The sequence below is a fragment of the Anomaloglossus baeobatrachus genome, chromosome 5 (genome assembly GCF_048569485.1).
Source record: "Anomaloglossus baeobatrachus isolate aAnoBae1 chromosome 5, aAnoBae1.hap1, whole genome shotgun sequence".
Classification (NCBI taxonomy): domain Eukaryota; kingdom Metazoa; phylum Chordata; class Amphibia; order Anura; family Aromobatidae; genus Anomaloglossus; species Anomaloglossus baeobatrachus.
The window spans coordinates 124,735,677-124,758,131 of record NC_134357.1 but is presented as its reverse complement, the minus strand read 5'-3'; the positions used below and the strand labels follow the sequence as shown (position 1 = coordinate 124,758,131).

General features: G+C 42.5%; 1 protein-coding gene across 2 annotated transcripts in view; it reads right to left on the bottom strand.

Annotated features, from left to right (window-relative positions):
• Window positions 1-22,455, bottom strand: part of LOC142310960 (neurotrypsin-like) — a 121,840-nt gene that overhangs the window by 42,604 nt on the left and 56,781 nt on the right. For both annotated transcript variants that reach the window (XM_075348844.1, XM_075348845.1), the window contains exons 3-7: window positions 14,714-14,956; window positions 14,392-14,533; window positions 6,565-6,737; window positions 6,277-6,424; window positions 5,747-5,925 (exon numbers count right to left, since the gene is read on the bottom strand). In XM_075348844.1, the coding sequence (XP_075204959.1) occupies window positions 5,747-5,925; window positions 6,277-6,424; window positions 6,565-6,737; window positions 14,392-14,533; window positions 14,714-14,956 (885 nt within the window). The remainder of the gene's footprint in view (window positions 1-5,746; window positions 5,926-6,276; window positions 6,425-6,564; window positions 6,738-14,391; window positions 14,534-14,713; window positions 14,957-22,455) is intronic.

The following is a 22,455-nucleotide window of genomic DNA, read 5'->3' as shown; positions in this document are numbered from 1 at the left end:
TATTACAAGGGATGGAGTTCTCTCCAATATTACAAGGGATGGAGGCCTCTGTGTTGTGAATGTCAGTTATGCTTTTGCTGCTGTGAAGCTCCCTCTTGTGGCCAGGAATGGTTTGGACGGAGACCAGATGTGCTGGAGCAATGGGCGTTTCCATTGCTAACTTTCTGCCTATTTAAACCTTGGTCTCCTAGCAGTCTGAGCCGGTTGTCATTTGTTCTTTAGTTTACCAGTCTTCTCATCTTGCTCCAGACTACATCTACATCTATAAGTGCTTTGTTCTTTCTTATGTTGTTTTGTTCTTTGTTCTTATCTGGGTTTGTCATTTACTGTGGTTATTGTCAGTTCATTTGCATGCAGGAATCTTCCCTCTCTGTTGCTTAGCTGGGAAGCTCCCTGCAGCTATGTTTGGAGTATTGCTCCTATAAGTCCATGTGTTTGTTGCTTCTTGAATTTGTAATTGTTCCTGTTTTCTGTTCATTGGTTTGACAAGAGCACCTGATATAGGACGGAGTTCAGATCATGTGATCTGAGGACTTTTTGTATTATCAGGTATTTGGATTTTTGTAGGGTTTTTCTCTGACCACTATCAGCCTCACCTTTGCTAATCCTATCATCCATCTGTGTATTGTGTTTTCCTATATCACCGTAGTCTTTGAATGTGGGGGGCTTGCTATACTTTTGCGGTCTATTTCTGAGGCAGAGAGTTATTCATCCTTCCTTCCTTTAGGATAGTTAGTTCTCCGGCTGGGTACGCGGTGCATAGGATGTTAGTTCACCCCACAGCTACTTCTAGTGTTGATGGTTAGTAAGGGGATGGCAGCCAGATTAGTTGCTAATGCTCGTCACCTTTTTTGCCAATGATCTATTGAGACCTTGTATTGACTACCGCCTTCTTAATAAAATCACGATCAAATATCAGTACCCTTTGCCTCTGATGTCTGATCTTTTCTCTAGAGTGAAGAGTGCCAAATGGTTTACGAAACCGGATCTTAAGGGTGCGTAGAATCTCATCCGTATTAAGGAGGATGATGAATGGAAGACGGATTTAATGCTCCTGAGGGGCATTTTGAGTACCTAGTGATGCTTTTTGGGCTCACTAATGCCCCCTCTGTCTTCCAGGCCTTCATGAATGACATTTTCCGGGACCTTATTGGTAAATTTTTGATTGTCTATTTGGATGACATCTTGATTTTTTCTGATGATTGGAACTCTCATGTTGGGCAAGTACGGGCTGTTTTACAGATACTCAAGGATAATGCACTGTACATTAAGGGGTCAAAGTGCCTCTTTGGGGTGCAAAGGATTTCCTTTTTGGGGTTCATTTTGTTACCCTCCGCTATCGAAATGGACCCGGTTAAGGTTCAGGCTATTTACGACTGGGTGCAACCGACTTCTCTAAAATCCCTGCAGCAGTTTTTGTGGCTTGCAAATTTTTACCGTAAATTTATAGCCAATTTTTCTGCCATTGTCAAACCTCTGACAGATTTGACCAAGAAGGGAGCTGATGCTGAGAATTGGACCCCAGAGGCAATTGTGGCCTTCCAGGAGCTTAAGAGGCGGTTTACTTCTGTCCCAGTCCTGCAGCAACCTGATGTGTCTCGCCCATTTCAAGTTGAGATCGATGCCTCAGAGATCGGAGCAGGTGCTGTTCTGTCTCAACGAGACACTATCTTGGGTAAACTTAAGCCCTGTGCCTTTTTCTCTTGGAAGTTTGCTCCTTCTGAATGTAATTATGATGTGGGCAACTGGGAATTATTGGCTATGAAGTGGACGTTTGAAGAATGGAGACATTGGTTGGAAGGGGCTAGACATCAAGTTGTGGTGCTTACGGACCACAAGAATCTTACCTATCTGGAATCTGCCAAGAGGTTGAATCCTCGACTGGCCAGGTGGGCTTTGTTTTTTACTCGGTTTAATTTTGTGGTCTCTTTTTTGCCAGGCACCAAGACTCTTAAGGCCGATGCCCTTTCCAGGAGTTTCTGTGCTGACTCTTTGGAGGTTGCCGAGCCGTCTACTATCCTGAATGATAGTGTAGTTCTCTCGGCCATTTCGCCTGATCTGCGGTTGGCACTGGCGGGATTTCAGGGGGATAAACCAGAGAGATGTCCTGCGGGGAAACTGTTTGTCCCGGACCAATGGAGAAACCGGGTTGTCTCTAAGGTTCATTGCTCTGTTTTGGTGGGTCACCCTGGCATTTTTGCTACTCAGGATCTTGTGAGCCGCTCTTTTTGGTGGCCTTCCCTGTCCCGGGATGTCCGTAGTTTTGTGCAGTAGTGTGGAGTTTGCTCTAGGTCAAAGCCCTGTTGTTCTTGTTCTAGTGGGCTTTTATTGCCTTTGCCGGTACCTAAGAGACCTTGGACGCACATGTCTATGGATTTTATTTCAGAGCTTCCCGTCTCTCAGAAAATGACTGTGATTTGGGTGATATGTGATAGATTCTCCAAGATGGTCCACTTAAGCCTGCTTTACACCTTGCAATTAAGCATACGATATCGTATGCGATCATACCCGCCCTCATCGTATGTGCGACACGGTCAATTTGTTGAATGTGTCGCACAATCTAATAACCCCCCATCACACGTACTTACCCGTCCATACGACCTCGCTGTGGGCGGCGAACATCCACTTCCTGGAGTGGGAGGGACGTTCGGCGTCACATCGACGTCACGCTGCAGCCGGCCAATAGAACCCTTCCCCATTTAGCTGCTATTATCACCTTTCTTCCACTCGCAGTAAGTGTCCCTAATCCTTAAGGCCACTTTAGACACAGAGATAAATCTTTGGCAGATCTGTGGTTGTAGTGAAATCATGGACATATTGTTCCATTTGTACACAGCCACAAACCTGGCACTGATTGTCCACAATTTCACTGCAACCACAGATCTGCCGCAGATTTATCTCTGTGTGTAAAGGGGCCTTTAGTATGGTCTTTGGAATGAATTAGTCCTGTGCTGTTCATTGTATTGACCACACATGTATTATACATATAAATGAGATCTCCTCTGAGACGTCTTTTTTCTAAGCTAAACAAGCCCATCTTTTCGAACCTCTGATCAAATGGGAGGCCTACATCCCATGTAATATAAGAGAGGCCTCCATCCCTTGTAATATCGGGGAGGCCTTCATCCTTTGTAATATCAGGGAGGCCTCCATCCCCTGTAATATAGGAGAGGGCTCTATCCTTTGTAATATCAGAAACCTCCAACCCATTTGATATAGGGGAGGCTCCATTCCGTGTTGAATATCAGAAAGGACTCCATCCCTTGTAATATCGGAGAGAACTCCATCCCTTGTAATATCAGAGAGGCCTCCATCCCCTGTAATATAGCAGAAGCCTCCATCCCTTGTAATATCAGGGCGGCCTCCATCCCTTGTAATATGAGAGGCGGCCCTCATCCCTTGTAATAACAGAGAGGCTTCCATCCCCTGTAATATAGCAAAGGCCTCCATCCCTTGTAATATCGGAGAAGCCTCCATCCCTTGTAATATCGGAGAGGCCTCCATCCCTTGTAATATCGGAGAGGCCCCCATCCCTTGTAATATGAGGGGCGGCCCTCATCCCTTGTAATATCGGAGAGGCCTCCAACCCCTGTAATATAGCAGAGGTGTTATGATCCGGAACCATGGAAGATCACAATACATCATTGGCAAAAAAGGTGACAAGAGCATTGGCAACTAATCTGGCCGCCATCCCCTTACTAACCATCAACACTAGAAGTAGCTGAGGGGTGAACTAACATCCTATGCACCGCGAACCCAGCTGGAGAACTATCCTAAAGGAAGGAAGGATGAATAACTCTCTGCCTCAGAAATAGACCGCAAAGGTATAGCAAGTCCCCCACATTCAAAGACTACAGTGATATAGGAAAACACAATACACAGATGGATGATAGGATTAGCAAAGGTGAGGCCCCATTGACTAAATAGGAAAGGATAGGAAAGAGGCTGATGGTGGCCAGAGAAAAACCGTACAAATATCCAAATACCTGATAGTACAAAAAGTCAAAACAGAAAACAGGAACAATTACAATTACAAATTCAAGAAGCAACAAACACATGGACTTATAGGAGCAATACTCCAAACATAGCTGCAGGGAGCTTCCCAGCTAAGCAACAGAGAGGGAAGATTACTGCATGCAAATAAACTGACAATAACCACAGTAAATGACAAACCCAGATAAGAAAAAAAAGAACAAAACAACATAAGAAAGAACAAAGCACTTATCTGGGATAGATGTGGTCTGGAGCAAGATGAGAAGGCTGGTAAACTAAAGAACAAATGACAACCGGCTCAGACTGCTAGCAGACCAAGGTTTAAATAGGCAGAAAGTTAGCAATTGAAACGCCCATTGCTCCAGAACACCTGGTCTCTGTCCAAACCATTTCTGGCCACAAGAGGGAGCCTCACAGCAGCAAAAGCATAACTGACATTCACAACAGCACCCCCCCCCCTTGAGGAGGGGTCACCGAACCCTCACCAACGCCACCGGGTTACTCATGATAAGAAAGATGGAAGGCGCGAACCAACCTGTCCGCATGAATGTCAGAAGCCACAACCCAAGAGTTATCCTCCTGCCCATAACCCTTCCATTTCACAAGGTACTGAAGCTTCCGCCTACAGCGACAGGAATCCAGAATGTTTTCAACCTCATACTCCAGATCCCCTTGTACCAAAACAGGGTCAGGAAGTGCTGCTGCAGGAACTGTTGGCTCCACATGTCTCTTCAATAAGGACTTATGGAAGACATTGTGAATCTTAAATGACACAGGCAGAGCCAAACGGAAAGATACAGGGCTGATAATCTCCGAAATCTTATAAGGTCCAATAAATCTGGGTTTAAATTTAGGAGATGTAACTCTCATAGGAATATTTTTTAGAGGACAACCACACCATGTACCCCACTTTAAACTGGGGACTAACAATTCGACGCCGATTGGCAATCTTTTGGGCAGTTTCTTGGGATTGAAACAATTTATCCACTACCTGCCCCCAAATCTGCTGCATTCTGTTTACTACAGAATCCACCCCCGGACAGTCAGACGCCTCAAGCTGCCCCGAGAAGAACCTGGGGTGATACCCAAAATTGCAGAAAAATGGGGACACCAATGTGGTAGAGATAGCCCTATTGTTAAGGGCAAATTCAGCCAAAGGCAAAAACGAAACCCAATCATCCTGATCCGCAGAAACAAAACACCGTAAATAGGTCTCCAGGGTCTGGTTAGCCCTTTCAGTCTGACCGTTGGTCTGAGGATGAAACGCCGAGGAGAAAGACAGCTGAACACCCAATTTAGAACAAAAAATCCTCCAAAATCTGGATACGAACTGCACTCCTCTGTCAGAAACAATGTTTTCGAGAATACCATGCAAATGAACAACATGTTGGAAAAACAAAGGCACAAACTCTGATGAAGATGGCAACTTAGATAGGGGAACTAAAGCTCTGTGTGTAAAGTGGCCTTAAGGATCAGGGACACTTACTGCGAGTGGAAGAAAGGTGATAATAGCAGCTAAATAGGGAAGGGTTTTTTTTACAGTAAGAGCAGTCAGACTGTGGAATGCCCTACCACAAGGGGGGTAGTAATGGCCGACACTATAACTGCTTTTATAGAAGGCCGGATGATTTATTCAGTACATAACAACAATGTGGGTTATAGGTGACAAAAATGTATAATTGGTGGAGGAAGTTTAAACTTGATGTACGTAACTATATTCGTCATGGTTATTATCAAGTCAAAACTAACCTACCTATATAAGGATTACAGGAGACTCCAGCGTCTTCAATATGGTCACAGTTGTGATGTCCCCAGTCACTCTTTTGACAGAAATCCAATGAAGACTCATTACCCAAACACTCGACTTCATCAAGCAATATGGGACCTTTCCCTTGTCCATAGTGAGCCCATACCCAAGCTTTAGGCTTCCCACTAAAATCAAATAGTACCTTTTAGAAATGTTTGGACAAACTTTTTTCGTACAGTAGTTTTATATTATGGATATCATAGAAAAGCCATAGCCATGATCTGCCATCATTCTTACAACGCCTGGTCATCGAAGCAGTAAAAAGTTGGCTATAGCCAACAAATAACATAACATCTTTCATGCAGTGACAGCAGGAGTATTATACACCAAGTCAAAGGCTCCCCCGATGATAAGCCAAAGCTCTACCATTTTTGTTGTAGTTTAGAAAATGGAGGGATTTGATTAATGTTAGAAAGAGAAAATCCAAAACTCATGTACAACTTACAATACAACAGGTTATAGTAAATCATACTCACTTAAAGCCTAGTTGTCTGCATATAACTTCAGCATCTTTGTCATCCCAGTGGTCATCACAAACTGTTCCCCACTGACCCTTAAAAAACACTTCAACTCGCCCCTCAAACCGGTCCTTTCCTCCCACCAGACGGAGAGGGGGCTTTAAACCTGCTCTTCAGAGAATGAAAAATAAGATCTTATTAGTAGTGGTGATTAGTAACCCTATAAACAGGTTTTAGGATCACAAATCAGTTTTCTGAGTTATGCTAGGAAGATTTCTCTAAGGATAGACAAGTGTAAAAATTTACCTTTAGGTGGAGAACAGTTAATGGCGGCGAGCTCCCTTTTACTGCAACCTTTTCCCTGGGTATAACTGCAGTGCAGTAAGGCTTTTTCATCCCCTCGACAGTTGGCAGATTCTAGATGTATAGGGGTTGTCCAGGGAGCATAATCGGGGATCTTTTTGGCTGTGCCAATTTCACTGTCAAAATAATAAATATCTAATGTCCAAACTGCACTTTTTAGGGATTTGTATGAACTTCCAAGATTAAAAGTACAGTAGTTTGTAAAAGTTTTATGCAGGTGTGGAAAAAATGCTTTAAAAATAGAAATTAACATTTGCAAAGTGAATAAACAAAAAGAGAACTCTAAATCAGATCAGTGTTTGGTGTGACAACACTTTGCTTCAAAACAGCATCTATTCCACTAGGTATACTTTACTTGCGCACAGCTTTTGAAGGCACTTGTCAGGGAAGTTGTTCCAAACATCTTGGAGAACTAACCACAGATCTTCTGTGCAATAAGGTTTGGACAAATCCTTCAGCCTCCTCGTGTAATCTCAGACAGACTTGATAATGTTGAGATTGGGGTTCTGTCGGAGCCATATCAGCACTTTCAGAACTCCTAAGGCTGTGCGCGCACGTTGCGTTTTTCTTACGTTTCTGCAGCGTTTTCAACTGCAGCATTTTAATGCAAAATTGCATGCGTTTTGATTTCTAGGCAAAGTCTATGTGAAATAGGGCTTTCTTGTGCGCACAATGCTTTTAAAAACGCAGTGTTTTATTTGCTTAAACTTTGTCATAATCTCTGCGTTTGAAGAAGCAACATGTCAATTGTTTTTGCCATTTTGGCAGCGTTTTGCTCTCATTAAAGTCAATGATAATGATCAAAACGCATCCTAAGGCCATGTGCGCACGTTGCGTCCAGTACCTTGCAGAAATGAACGCATCCTCTGGCAGAATTTGTCAGTCAAATTTGGTTTCGACCACAAAAATGCTGGAAATACGCATGCGTTTTACATGCATTTTCTGTGCTTAAAGGCAGATGCGTTTTCAATACAAATACACTACTAAATAAAGTTTTGACATTCAAACACTAAGAAAAAAATGTAAAAAAAGATGACAAATATCATGCTTATATCATACACAAAACAGCCAATTTAAATAAAAATAATAATGTGATCTAATATTTATGTATAAAATAACGTTAAATTATTGTTTTTCACTTTTTTTATACTCAGACTATATGTGTGTGAAATAGGAGACGTCATGACCTCACTATAATGTCAAAAAAGCATGCGTTTTGCATCAAAAAAGCATGTAAAACGCTATGAATGTGCTTTAGGATGCATTTTGATCATTATCATTGACTTTAATGAGAGCAAAACGCTGCCAAAATGGCAAAAACAATTGACATGTTGCTTCTTGCTTCTTCAAATGCAGAGATTTGACAAATTTTAAGCAACTAAAACGCTGCGTTTTTAAAAGCATTGTGCGCACAAGAAAGCCCTATTTCACATAGACTTTGCCTGGAAATCAAAACGCATGCATTTTTGCATTAAAACACTGCAGTTGAAAACGCTGTGGAAACACAAGAAAAAAACGCAACGTGCGCACACAGCCTTAATCACATTCATAGCGTTTTACATGCTTTTTTGATGCAAAACGCATGCTTTGAGAAAATCAAAGCATGTGTTTTTGACATTATAGTTAGGTCATGACGTCTCCTTTTTCACACACATATAGTTTGAGTATAAAAAAAGTGAAAACCAATAACTTAACGTTATTTTATGCATAAATATTAGATCACATTATTCTTTTTATTTAAATTAGCTATTTTGTGTATGATATAAAGCATGATATTTGTTATCTTTTTTTTACATTTTTTTCTTAGTGTTTGAATGTTTAAACTTTATTTAGTAGTGTATTTGTATTGAAAACGCATCTGCCTTTAAGCACAGAAAATGCATGTAAAACGCGGTAAAAACGCGGCAAAAACGCATGAAAAACTAATGCGTATTTCCAGCGTTTTTGTGGTCAAAATCAAATTTGACATTGACAAATTCTGCCAGAGGATGCGTTCATTTCTGCAAGGTACTGGACGCAACGTGCGCACATGGTCTTATTCTTGTTTCATCACTGAGCACAACAACAAGACACAATGTACATAGATAAGTGAGAGGATTGTCCAGTGAGGGGAACTCTGTTGAAAATAAAATTTCACATTTATTGGATACAATTAAAACTCCAGTAATTAAATGAGAATGAGAGAGAAATAGAACCTATGTGTTTCGATATTTAGTCTTATTCATGATATAAAGATTGTTTGTTTGTGTGTGTGTGTGTGTGTGTGTGTATAAGCCCATATGAGATCCTGTCTTATATTAAACCCTTGAGGTACGCAAGTCTCCAGAGTGAAGATCCATTTAGGTTCCTTGCTTTCTTTTGTGGTCCCCATACCTTTGTTGGTTCATAAACACTTTCTATTCCTGTAAAGCTAAATGCAAGTTTATTCAGTCTAATTGCAGACACTAAACATTTTTTCACTGAGGTTATACCATAAAGAAAACCTACATCCAGCAATTCTATAATCAAGCCACAATCCTGTCATCCTCCGCACATAAAAAAGAACATTTCAATAGGTAAATTAATCGGAACGAAATGTAATTGTTCAGACCACAACACATATATTCAAGAATCTGAAAGATTCTCAAGAGTAAAAAACAGACGCTACCTGAATTTGTCGCTTAATAGAGCCGTAGCTATAGTTTCTAGGATAGATAGAAAAAACTATTATCCAACGAAAAGGAAGGAAAACAAAATCTTCAATAATTACGTCACATTCTCTACCAAATATAGCCTTCAATATCATGAAATAATTAAAAATAAATGAAAAAAATATTAAAATGTACTCCTACTAAATCAAGATCAGAAACTGGACTCGATAGTATCACCAAGTCTATGTGATAGTAATTAAAATAAATATAACCTCACCCATTGTATCCTCACCCATCCCTTGTAGACTGAGCCCTCACGGACAGGGTCCTCTCTCCTCCTGTACCTGTCTGTGCCTTGTATTGATTATTGTACGTACCTATTATGTGTAGCCCTTTTCACAGGTAAAGCACCATAGAATAAATGGGGCTATAATAATAAGAAGACATGGCTTTCGCTAACAGTCTTCTATAAATGTGGACATGACCGATGCATTTCCCTCGAATATACACACATCAGAATTTTTCTTCTCTAAAACCTGTCCAATTTTTTTAAATAGCAGACTTTATTAATTATAGCACCACATAAGTTATATATTTGATAGAATGGACCATTTGTACAATCTAATATGTGGGGTGCACTGCAGGTCCTTTGAAAGCACACATCAGAAGACACCTTTCAGGCACACGCAAACCTTTACCTATAGGAGCATCTACGATGTCCAATCATTTTTCAAACATACATAAAGGAGATGTCAAAGCCTTCAGCTTTACAGGAATAGAAAAGGTTTATAAACCAATTTGGGGAGAAGACCACAAAAGAAAGCTGCTAGACAGGGAACTAAAGTGGATTTTCACTCTGAAGACACAAGTACCTCTTGGGTTAAATATAGGGCAGGGCATACACCATCCAAGATCCAAAAAGTGTTTTCTACTTCATGAACTCTTGCTCTGGATATCTCTTCTCCTCGTCCACTTGCACCCATTACCATTTCTTCTAAAAGGAGGACTGAGGCTGTTCCAAGATATTCGGTGTAAGGTATTGCACAGTTTAGTGTGGTACCGCTTCTGTTTATTTTTATTAAATATAAGACAGAATCTCATACTGCAGTGATAACTATACTAGTTGTTGTATTATCATTATCCCATTAATCTATTGTTTTTTTGTGTATTTATAAATAGTTTTTAGATGGATTTTTTCTTTTTGTTATTATAACAATTGTTGGTATCCTGAACAGTGTTGTTTTCTTTTATATTTACTGATAATTGTTAACTCGGATTGGATGAATTAATCAACCCACTAATTCAGTGGTATAATTTTATACCAGGTAAGAGGCAACAAGCCAAATATGTAGGTTATATTCATCTATGCCTTGGTGAGCATTTAACTATTGGATGGAGTTTTAATTGTAAGCAATAAATGTAAAACTTTATTTTCTACTAAGCTCCTTTGGATATTCTTCTCATTCATCTATGTTCATTGAAGCTCTCCTGTCAGGTCCATACATAGTCTTCTGCTGAAGCTGATTGGACCAGGCTTGGTGATCTGACACCCTTTCTTGTCTTAGTTATAGTGAATCAACATATTCTTTTCCAAGTAAAATTGCAATGCAAACAGGGGTTTTAAGATGTGTTGCTCAAGCTTGTTTGAGGAAGCATGAATAATTGGGCAACATTGAGGACTGTAGTATCAGTGGTCGGCCAAGGAAACATCATACAGCAGATGAAAGATACATCAGGCTTACGTCCCCTCGAGACTGGAAAATGTCCAGCAGTGGCATCAGCTCAGAACTGACAGCAACTGGTGGAACCAGCTACACCCATCTAACTATTGTTTGGAGAAGTCTAGGAAGAAGTGGTGGCTCAGTGGTTAGCACTGCAGTCTTGCAGCGTTGGTGTCCTGGGTTAAAATCCCAGCAGGACTTGTGTTTTTCCTGTGTTTGTGTGGGTTTTCTCTGGGTTCCTCCTCCCACACTCCAAAAATATGCTTATAGGGAATTTAAATTGTGAGCCCCACTGGGGACAGCGTTGCTGATGTATGTAAAGCACTGTGGAATATGTTGGTGCTATATAAAAAAAGCACTGCATTTCAGTAAATAGTGTTTAAATATTTGGCCAGGATTGTGTCCTCAACGCTGATAAATACAAGCAGATACTTATCCATCATGCAATACTATCAGGGATTCTTCTAAATGGCTCCAAATGTATTCTGCACCAGGACAATGACCCAAAACATAAAGCCAATGTAAACAAGATCTATCTTCCGTGTAAAGGAGTGCTGGGAGTGATGATATGGCCCCAACAGAGCACTGATCTCAAGATGATACAGTTTGTGTGGGATTGCATGAAGAGACAGAAGAATTTGCGCAAACCTACATCTACAGAAGATCTGTGGTTGATTCTCTAAGATGTTTGGGACACCCTTCCTATGAAGATCCTCTAAAAACTCTGTCTAAGTGAAGTGTACCTAGAGCTATTGATGCTGTTTTGAAAGCAAAGGATGGTCACTCCAAATATTGATTAGATTTCTCTTTTGTTCATCAACTTTGAAATTTTGGTAAATTGATCAATATAAACTATTGACATTTCAATTTTTGAAAGCATTCTTACCTTGCAGACTTTTTCACACCGTTCTAAAATTTTTGTACAGTACCGTATATGTCAGAATATTTCCCCCTTTTTCTATTTGCGTGTGTCAATAAAGGCCGCTTTACACGCTGCGATATCGTGACTGATATCGCTAGCGTGGGTACCCGCCCCCATCGGTTGTGCGACATGGGCAAATCGCTGCCCGTGGCGCACAACATCGTTCAGACCCGTCACACTACTTACCTGCCCTGCGAAGTCGCTGTGACCGGCGAAACGCCTCCTTTCTACGGGGGCGGTTCGTTTAGCGTCACAGCGACGTCACAGCTGTGTCACTGAACCGCCGCCATATAGAAGTGGAGGGGCGGAGATGAGCCGGACGAACATCCCGCCCACCTCCTTCCTTCCACATTGCAGGCGGGAGGCAGGTAAGGAGAGGTTCTTTGTTCCTGCGGTGTCACACGGAGCGATGTGTGCTGCCGCAGGAACGAGGAACAACTTCGTTACTGCTGCAGCAATGAAATTAGAGAATGGATCCCCATGTCACCGATGAGCGATTTTGCACGTTTTTGCAACAATGCAAAATCGCTCAAAGGTGTCACACGCAACGGCATTGCTAAAGCGACCGGATGTACGTCACAAATTCCGTGACCCCAACGAGATCGCTTGAGCGATGTCGCAGCGTGTAAAGCGGCCTTAAGTCATTAAATATCTAAAATGCAGGAAAATCTGGTGTCCAGTGGAAAAAGAAACAGTTTAAATTGAATTAACATTTGCCTAATGTCTTTTGTTGTTACTGAGGTTTTACTGGACTAAACATTGACAGTCTACCCTTGTCATCAGTGTGGGTCTTACCTCAGAATCAACTGGGGATTCTTATAACGAATGTACACCAATGAATGTCTCCACCCTGTCAATATTATCCAGGCTCATATATTAATGCCTAAACGTAGTTGTGCCTTGTGGCTGAACATACACACAATCTACTGTGTCCTTTTGTTCTGATGCTTATGGGAGGTCTGAGTGTAAAGCCTAGGTCACACGTAGCGACGCAGCAGCGATCACGACGACGATCTGACCTTATCAGGATCGCTGCTGCGTCGTTACACGGTCGCTGGTGAGCTGTCAAACAGGCAGATCTCACCAGTGACCAGCCCCCAGCCAGCAGCGACGCGTGGAAGCGATGATGCGCTTGGTAACTAAGGTAAATATCGGGTAACCAAGCAAAGTGCTTTGCTTGGTTACCCGATATTTACCTTGGTTACCAGTGCACACCGCTTAGCGGTGGCTCCCTGCACTCGTAGCCAGAGTACACATCGAGTTAATAAGCAAACCGCTTTGCTTATAGTTACCCAATGTGTACCTTGGCTACGTGTGCAGGGAGCAGGGAGCCGGCTTTAAGAAGCTGCGGATGCTGGTAACGAAAGTAAATATCGGGTAACCAAGCCTTTGCTTGGTTACCCGATATTTACCTTGGTTATCAGCGTCCGCAGAAGCCGGCTCCCTGCTCCCTGCACATTCAGTTCGTTGCTCTCTCGCTGTCACACACAGCGATGTGTGCTTCACAGCAGGAGAGCAACGACCAAAAAATGGTCCAGGACATTCAGCAACAACCAGCGATTTCACAGCAGGGGCCAGGTCATTACTGGATGTCACACACAGCGATGTGCGCTTCACAGCAGGAGAGCAACGACCAAAAAATGGTCCAGGACATTCAGCAACAACCAGCGATTTCACAGCAGGGGCCAGGTCATTACTGGATGTCACACACAGCGACATCGCTAGCAAGGTCGCTGCTACTTCACAGAAAATGGTGACTTAGCAGCGACGTCGTCATCGCTGTCATTGTGTGTGGCATGACCATAAGTCGCCTTCAATTACAAATCAATTGCCTATTTTAAGAATAAGTGTAGATGTCATGTTTTAGTCCAGGAAGATAACTTTAATAGCAACGAGTAATGTAATTTTTCTTTTTTAGGTTTGTTTCTTGTGATTACATCGGTGACACTTACCAATTCCTATTTGATTCGCTAGAAGCAATGCCTTAGCTAAATGTATACGTTTTTAAAGTAAAAGTTGACCCAATTAAGGTATATCATGTCCTTCCAACTGTAGAAAATAGTCAATGTCTACTTATGTACAATATTCATGTATGTGTAGCTGCTGGCCATAGACATTAGACAAAAAGTGGCTAAATTATAGCTTACTCCTAGAACTCCACCATAAAACGTGGAACTGAGTTGGATCTCAGCTAAAAAGGGCAAGAGCAATAAGGTGTCTGACAACTCGAAAAGATCTTCTTGGAAAAAACAACAGTGGTTAAGATTGCAGGGTTAAGATATAACTTATCCAGTTTAATATTATCCATAGAGATGAGAATGTCATATATCAATATCAAACTCCTACGTATGATCAGCTTAAGGTTTGTTAAAAAAAAACAAAAACTTGACAAGAGCAGAAAAGATGGTCAAACTCATGGGTGAAGACATACATACAGAATAACCAATAGGCAAGCTTTTTTTTATTGAGAAGTACAATCATGCACAATTTAACTGACCTGATTCCAAGCTGTCTGCATACCACGCTAGCATCCCAATCTGTCCAGTAGTCCCCACATATGGTGCCCCAAGCCCCTTTTAAATAGAGCTGTACTCCACCACTGTGAGAAGAATAGTCAGCGGCCAGCAGACGAATAGCACCTGTAAGGAGTACGGACAATAAATAATCAGATAATCATTTAATGAAGTGTAAGCTTTCCTTCTCATTAGTGGGAAACAGACAACATTTATCAAGTGAGAATATTTTTTTTCTTATCTCCAATTTGATTTAAGGAGTAATTTGTTTGCTATTGCAGTATAATTGCTATCCTGCACACGTACCCTGGCTGCAGTCACAGTGAGCCCAGCTAATCATTCCTGACGGCTGACGATAGAAGCACCACGGTGTATTTACTCCATCTGGATTCCTGCAGTAGTTGTGATTCCCTAGCCCTCGTCCTGGATATTGCTTCACGTAGTCAGGAAAGTCAGCCCAGTTCAGGCAGTCCGAGCCAAACTCTGTTACGGAAATTGAACCATTGTAATGACCTAGAGAATCGACCCCATCAGAGCAGAGGTTGTAACCTGCAAAGGACACAAAAGTCTCATTTAAATGTGCTGCTAATAATAATAATACTAATAATAATATAGCTGAAGTGATTTCCCAGGAAAAATATTAACAAATTAAACAGTAAATATATAGTTCTATTAGGCCAGGCAGCTTTTCAGTGTGTGAAAGGCACCAGCTGACTGCTATCTCATCCTAGCAATGGGACGGACCCAACAGATCTGAGACAAAATGCCGGCTATCACGAGTGTGATGAGATAACCGGGGACTGGGGCTCCTAAACTGGCCCTCAAACTAGGGGACCCTAGCTATCCCTGATCTCAGAGATACATCTAATGGTGATGATGATCTTGCCCTCTCTTGGATCTCTTCATACCTCTCAAATCGCACTTTCAGTGTCTCCCACTCTCACACAACCTCTTCATCCCACCATCTCTCTGTTGGCGTCCCTCAAGGCTCTGTCCTAGGACCCCTACTTTTCTCTATCTACACATTTGGCCTAGGACAACTCATAAAGTCCCATGGCTTCCAATACCACCTATATGCCGACGACACCCAGATCTACCTCTCTGGCCCAGATGCCACATCTCTGCTGTCCAAAATCCCGAAATGTCTATCTGCTATATCCTCCTTCTTCTCCTCTCGCTTCCTAAAGCTCAATGTGGCCAAAACTGAACTAATCATCTTTCCTCCGTCTCACCTACACTCTCCACCTGATCTATCTATTACAATAAATAACACCACGCTCTCGCCAGTACCCAAAGTTCGCTGCCTCGGAGTGACCTTTGACTCTGCCTTATCCTTCATACCACACATCCAGTCCCTCACCACCTCCTGCCGTCTTCAACTCAAAAATATTTCCAGAATCCGCCCTTTCCTCAATTTGCAATCTACTAAAATGCTAGTGCATGCCCTCATAATCTCCCGCCTCGACTACTGTAACATCCTCCTCTGTGGCCTCCCTGCCAACACGCTCGCCCCTCTCCAGTCCATCCTTAACTCTGCTGCCCGACTTATCCACCTCTCTCCTCAATACCACCCCGCTTCTCCCCTCTGCATGTCCCTCCACTGGCTTCCAATCTTCCACCGTATCCAATTCAAACTTCTAACACTGACCTACAAAGCTGTGCATAATCTTTCCCCTCCGTACATCTCCGAACTACTCTCCCACTACACTCCAACACGTCACCTCCGGTCCTCCCAAGATCTCCTCCTCTCCTCCTCTCTCATTCGCTCCTCACGCAACCGACTCCAAGACTTCTCCCGAGCATCCCCAGTCTCCTGGAACTCGCTGCCTCAACACGTCAGACTATCCCCTACCCTTGCAAACTTCAAACGGAACCTGAAAACTCATCTGTTCAGAAATGCCTACAATCTACAATGAACTCGCTGCCGCCCGACCACCGTGCGGAGCTGCCGCCCGACCACCGTGCGGAGCTGCCGCCCGACCACCGTGCGGAGCTGCCGCCCGACCACCGTGCGGAGCCGCCGCCTGACCTACACCCCACCTATTGTCTCCTCCCCATAATCCTATAGAATGTAAGCCCGCAAGGGTAGGGCCCTCTTCCCTCTGTACTAGTCTGTCTACTGTAACTTGTATACGTATTTTGTATGTAACCCCCTTCTCATGTACAGCACCATGGAATTAATGGTGCTCTATAAATAAATAATAATAATAATAATAATAATAATGATGTCTGTGCTGCCTTCCTATCCCTGCTCTTGTAATACCCCTTCTCCCTCACCCCATGAGATTGCCGGGACAGAAGTGGTAGAACCTATAGATAAGGACAAACAAGGGAAAACAAAATTTGATCACACACACCACGCTCACACTGAGATATTAGACAAGAAGTGATAACGAGTAAAATAAGAGCAAAGTGGAAACTATGAGATGAAGAGAGAACTGCACAATAACTCCATACACAAATCAATACAATCACCAGCTGGACTGGGATACAACAGCACACAGACTGATGTACTGTAGCTTAAAGCTATGATCGGCAAGGGAAGGCAGGCTCCTCCATCTTAAAAAGGTGGGAAGTGACTGTGATAGATCTACCACAACTTGTGAACCCAGAGGTATCCAGTAGGCTAGCAGAAATTAGCTCCTGCAAGCCTGATCACTAATGAGAACACAGCTGGTCGATACCTCAGCCTGTTAACTCAGAAGCACCAATGGAGGCATAGTGTGGAATGTCGGACTCCGCAGTGTGAACAACTTCAGATGCCGCACATTGTGCACTGTGCATTGTGCATTGTGCTTCAGATGCTGCACATTGAACAACTTCAGATGTCACACATTGTGTGACACCAGCTCCCGGCTGTGAATGATAGAAGCCAGCACCCCAGTGAGAGCCACTAAATTCTCTTAATGGCTCTAACTGGGTGCAAAAGTCCAGTGTTAAACTAAAGAAACCCCAGAAACCTGAATAAAACCATGCCCACTCATCAATTTAATTAACATGTTGCAAGTGGGCGGGGTTTGGGCTGTGGGTAGGTGGAGTTATGGCCGTGTTAACATCATCTTAAATGTGTGTTCAGCTGGGGTGAACACATATGTAATAGGAATCCATTTAGGATCCAAAAGAGCCTGCTCTCCTTGGTGAGTGGAGCCAAGGGAGCTGGATAATCAAAAAGAGCCGGACTGCTCATCACTATCTTAGCCACCCTCCTTTTTTATCTCAATGACTAAGACAGAGAAGGAGGCTGGTTCAGTTATTGATAGAACAGTCAATCAAGCCCCTCACAAATTGCCTTGGTCAAAAGCCAACATAGAAAACAGTCCAGTGTTGAGAACAGGACTAGAAGCCAATCTGTCGTATCCACTAGATGATCCGGGCACCTGGCCATATATACTGAGATTAGCTGATTTATAATTATTTGTTTCTAAGGAAAACTCCTCTAATCTAGTAAATGCAAAAGTAAAATACTAAAATAATGAATACATATTTGCCAAACAGGATTTATATATTTTTTATTATCTCTAGCAACTAAATTCAAACTGCCAGATCAATCTCTGAATTGGAGAAATTGCCCCCACTTAATGCGCTATTGTGACAATTCATTTTTCTTGCTTCAATCTGTGCCTGTCATCTCAGGTTTTTGCTGGTTTTGACATGCAGAATAGTATAGATACGCAAAAAAAACCCCCGATAATTTGATTGTATTTCTTTGGTAATGGCTTCAACCGCATCTTTTCTTAGTAGGAAGAAAAATAGTTATTGCAACATCATGGAGGTTTTTTTGAAAACTTTTACATTTAAAAACTAATTTCTTAAGCCTGCTTTACATGTTACGATTTTGCATACGATATCGTATGCGATCGTAACCACCCCCCATCGTATGTGCGGCACGTTCAATTTGTACGTTAACCCCCGTCACACGTATTTACCCGTCCATACGACCTCGATGTGGGCGGCAATTGTCCACTTCCTGGAGTGGGAGGGACGTTCGGCGTCACATCGACGTCACGCCCCAGCCGGCCAATAGAAGCGGAGGGGCAGAGCTGAGCGGGACATAAACATCCCGCCCACCTCTTTCCTTCCGCATTGCTGGCCAGGAGCCGCAGGACGCAGGTAAGATCTGTTCATCGTTCCCGGGGTGTCACACACTGCGATGTGTGCTGCCTCGGGAACATTGAACAACCCGACGTGCAATTCTTCAGGATTCAACGACGTGTATGCGATGAACGTTTTAACATTCAATCGCAATCGCACGTAGCTGTTACATGCTACAATCTACCTTACGATGCCGGATGTGCATCACTTACGACGTGACCCCGCTGACCCATTGTAAGATATATTGTAGCGTGTAAAGCGGGCTTTAGGTAAAATGAAAGTGCGCAGGAGTCAGGTTCAGGTTTGGAGACCCGTGATTAGTCCATGCATAAATGTTATATTTATTTTTACTAATTAAAATCATATTGTGAAAGACTGTTTTAGTCTTTTTTGTTTTGTTTTTTGTTTTTTTTAAGCAGTTTATATTTTCAGATTGAAGACTTCCTAATTGTATTTTCTATACAAAATTATGTGGGGTGTCCTTCTTACCTAAGCTGCTGGAAATAATAGTATGGAGATACAGTATTTATATGGAAGAATGCTCAAGGCTGTGACCTATGCAGTGGTCATTGTGCAGGGAGAGGGAGAAGGTGTGTTGTGAAATTACCCGTTGTAAATAGTGTGACCATAAATAAGCATAGATCTTGACATACAAAAAGGTGACCCTTTCTAGCTCAAATGGCAGATGATTGATATTAAGATGTACACCTATTAGAGAGTTCACCTTCCTAACCCCCATACATGTGCATGGTCCACTTGGAAAGGGAAGATGTGTTTCCAATGGGGAGAGGCACTGGCAGACACAGACAGAATAGGGCCGTTGTGTAAGAACAGTTTATGGGCCCTTTGCAGCCCAAATGCTCATCATAATGCACAATTCCTCCTTCTTTGAAGATCGAAATGGGACTCCCAATCTCTTGGGCCCCTGAACGGCTGCACAGGTTGCACCACTGATATGTCCGCCCCTGATTCCTCACCATTGAGAACAAATGATTGAGCATATCGAAATCTAACACTCCTGATCATCCATTTTCTCGGCACTTGCCATAAGGAAAGAGTTGTGGAATGAATATAAGCATTAGATTGCTCTCTGGTCCCACCTAAATTATTGGGTTCCGCTCAATAAATCACAAGGTTTGTACTCAAAACTAAACAGGCAACTTAAGTCTAAAATCAGAAAAATTCCTTTATCTACTGTGCTTAGCTCAGAATTGTCTAGACATAGTGATATGTAGATGAAGATAAGTAGGAAGAACATAATAAGGGTGGGTTTCGGCTGAAATCTCTAAATGTAAACAACAGAAAGCAGAGATGTTATATTTTCTCCTGCCGGATTCTCTTTTTGGAAGCTGAGTGATATGTGACCCTTCCATATTTCCAGCCTTCCTTATGTTACTCATCCAAATAACCTATTCAGAATTCTGGTTTGGGGCACCTACTTTGAAATCATAATTATACACTTACAACCTCAGAAATTAATAGGGAATTGCTATTTAAAAAATACACACACACATTTTACCCAAATTTTCTCATAACGAACTGTGTCCACTATTGTATCTCATGGCTCTCTACTTCTACTATGGTGTAGACTCATTTAGGTTTGTACTTACAACCTCACGTGTAAGAGCTGATTCCTTCCTAGAGAGACCTGGCATATTTACAATCTCCACGGGTATAGCTATATTTGTCATGGCAATACTGTTGAAGACTGAAACATGTAAAAAAAAATGTTGACACTTGTGACAATATACAAATAAAATAAGATTATATATATATATATATATATATATATATATATATATATATATATATATATATATATATATATACATACATACATACATACACACACACACATATACATATATACACAGTGCATTGCAAAAGTATTCAGCTCCCTTGATTTTTTCAACCTTTTCCCACATTTCACCTTCAAACATAAAGATAACAATTTTAATTTTATGGTGAAGAATCAACAACAAGTCAGACACAATTGGGAAGTTGAACAAAGTCTATTGCTTATTTTACAATTTAAAAAAAAAAATAATAACTTAAAAGTGGGGCGTGCAATATTATTTGTCCCCTTTACTTTCAGTGGAAAATGATGATAAATATAAGCCACCTGTGTGTAATCAAGTCTCCATATAAATGCACCTGCTCTGTGATAGTCTCAGTGTTCTGTTTAAAGCGCAGATAGCATCATGAAGACCAAGGAACACAATAGGCAGGTCCATGATACTGTTGTGGAGACGTTTAAAGCCAGATTTTGTTACAAAAAGATTTCCAAAACTTTAAACATCCTAAGGAGCACTCACTGTGCAAGTGATCATATTGAAATGGAAGGAGTATCATACCACTGCAAATCTACCAAGACCCGGCCATCCATCCAAACTTTCATCTCAAACAAGGAGAAGACTGATCAGAAATGCAGCCAAGAGGCCCATGATCACTCTGGATGAACTGCAGAGATCTACAGCTGAGGAAGGAGAGTCTGTCCATAGGACAACAATCAGTCGTACACTGCACAAATCTGGCAATCACCCTGAACACATCATCCCCACTGTCAATCATGGTGGTTGCAGCATCATGGTTTGGGATTGCTTTTCTGCAGCAGGGACATGGAAGATGGTTAAAATTGATGGGCAGATGGATGGAGCCAAATACTGGACCATTCTTGAAGAAAACCTGTTGGAGTCTACAAAAGACCTGAGACTGTGACGGAGATTTGTCTTCCAACAAGACAATGATCCCAAACATAAAGCAAAATCTACAATGGATTTGGTATGTATCCAGGTGTTAGAATGGCCAAGTCAAAGTCCAGACCTGAATCCAATTGAGAATCTGTGGAAAGAGCTGAAAACTGCTGTTCAAACGCTCTCCATCCAACCTCACTTAACTTGAGTTATTTGCAAAGGAAAAATGGGCAAGAATTTCAGTCTCTCGATGTGCAAAACTGATAGACACATACCCCAAGCGACTTGCAGCTGTAATCGCAGCAAAAGGTGGCGCTACAAAGTATAAACTTAAAGGGGCCAAATAATATTGTATGTGATTCTACATAACATTAAAAATTATCTTTATGTTTGAAGCCTGAAATGTGGGAAAAGGTTGAAAAATTTAAGGGAGCCAAATACTTTTGCAAGGCACTGTGTATGTGTAATTTATATATATATATATATATACACATACATATATATATATACATATATATGTAATATATATATATATATGTCGCGGGCGGAGGAGGGGACGCTGCGCTCACCCACTGCTCGGGTCCGGCTGCTACTGCTGCTGCTCGGTGGTGGCTCACTAAGCCAGTAATTTACACGGAGTCTCTGGTCAAACAAACGGCTGGATGGACAGGTCCCACAGACGGCTGCGGTTGTTCTCCTCCCGGTAGGTTGATGGTGACAGCCTTTCCCTGCACCTGTGTTGTGTTTACGGTTCCAATGGCTTCCCACCGGTAACCCGCCCCCCAGCTTGGATGGATACTGAGGGAGCCCTTTTTGCCCGCAGGCTCTGGCCCTGGGAACTGTAGCCTTGGCGGTGACTGTGTTTCCCTTTACAGTGTGAGCTGTTGCCTTCAATCGGGTCTTGACTGCTGGGAAACCCCAGAGGTTCCCTTCGCTAACGGATTTGACCAGTTTTACGGCGACTCCTAGCCTGGTCGGGGTCCGCAGGCCCTGCCGAATGGTGCTGGCTTCTCTTCACTCCCCGATCCGGTACCGGCGGGCCACCGCCCATCCCCGGTCCTTACGGTTCACTCCAATCAGCCTCTCCTGCAGACGGTCACCACCGTCTGCCAACCTTGCTGTATGTGCCCGGGCCACTCTCCTCTACAACCACTTCCCTAACTCAACTCAAACTACAACTGATTCCTTTTCCCGCCTCCAGGACTGTGAACTCCTTGGTGGGCGGGACCAACCGCACGGCCCACCCCCTGGTGTGGACATCAG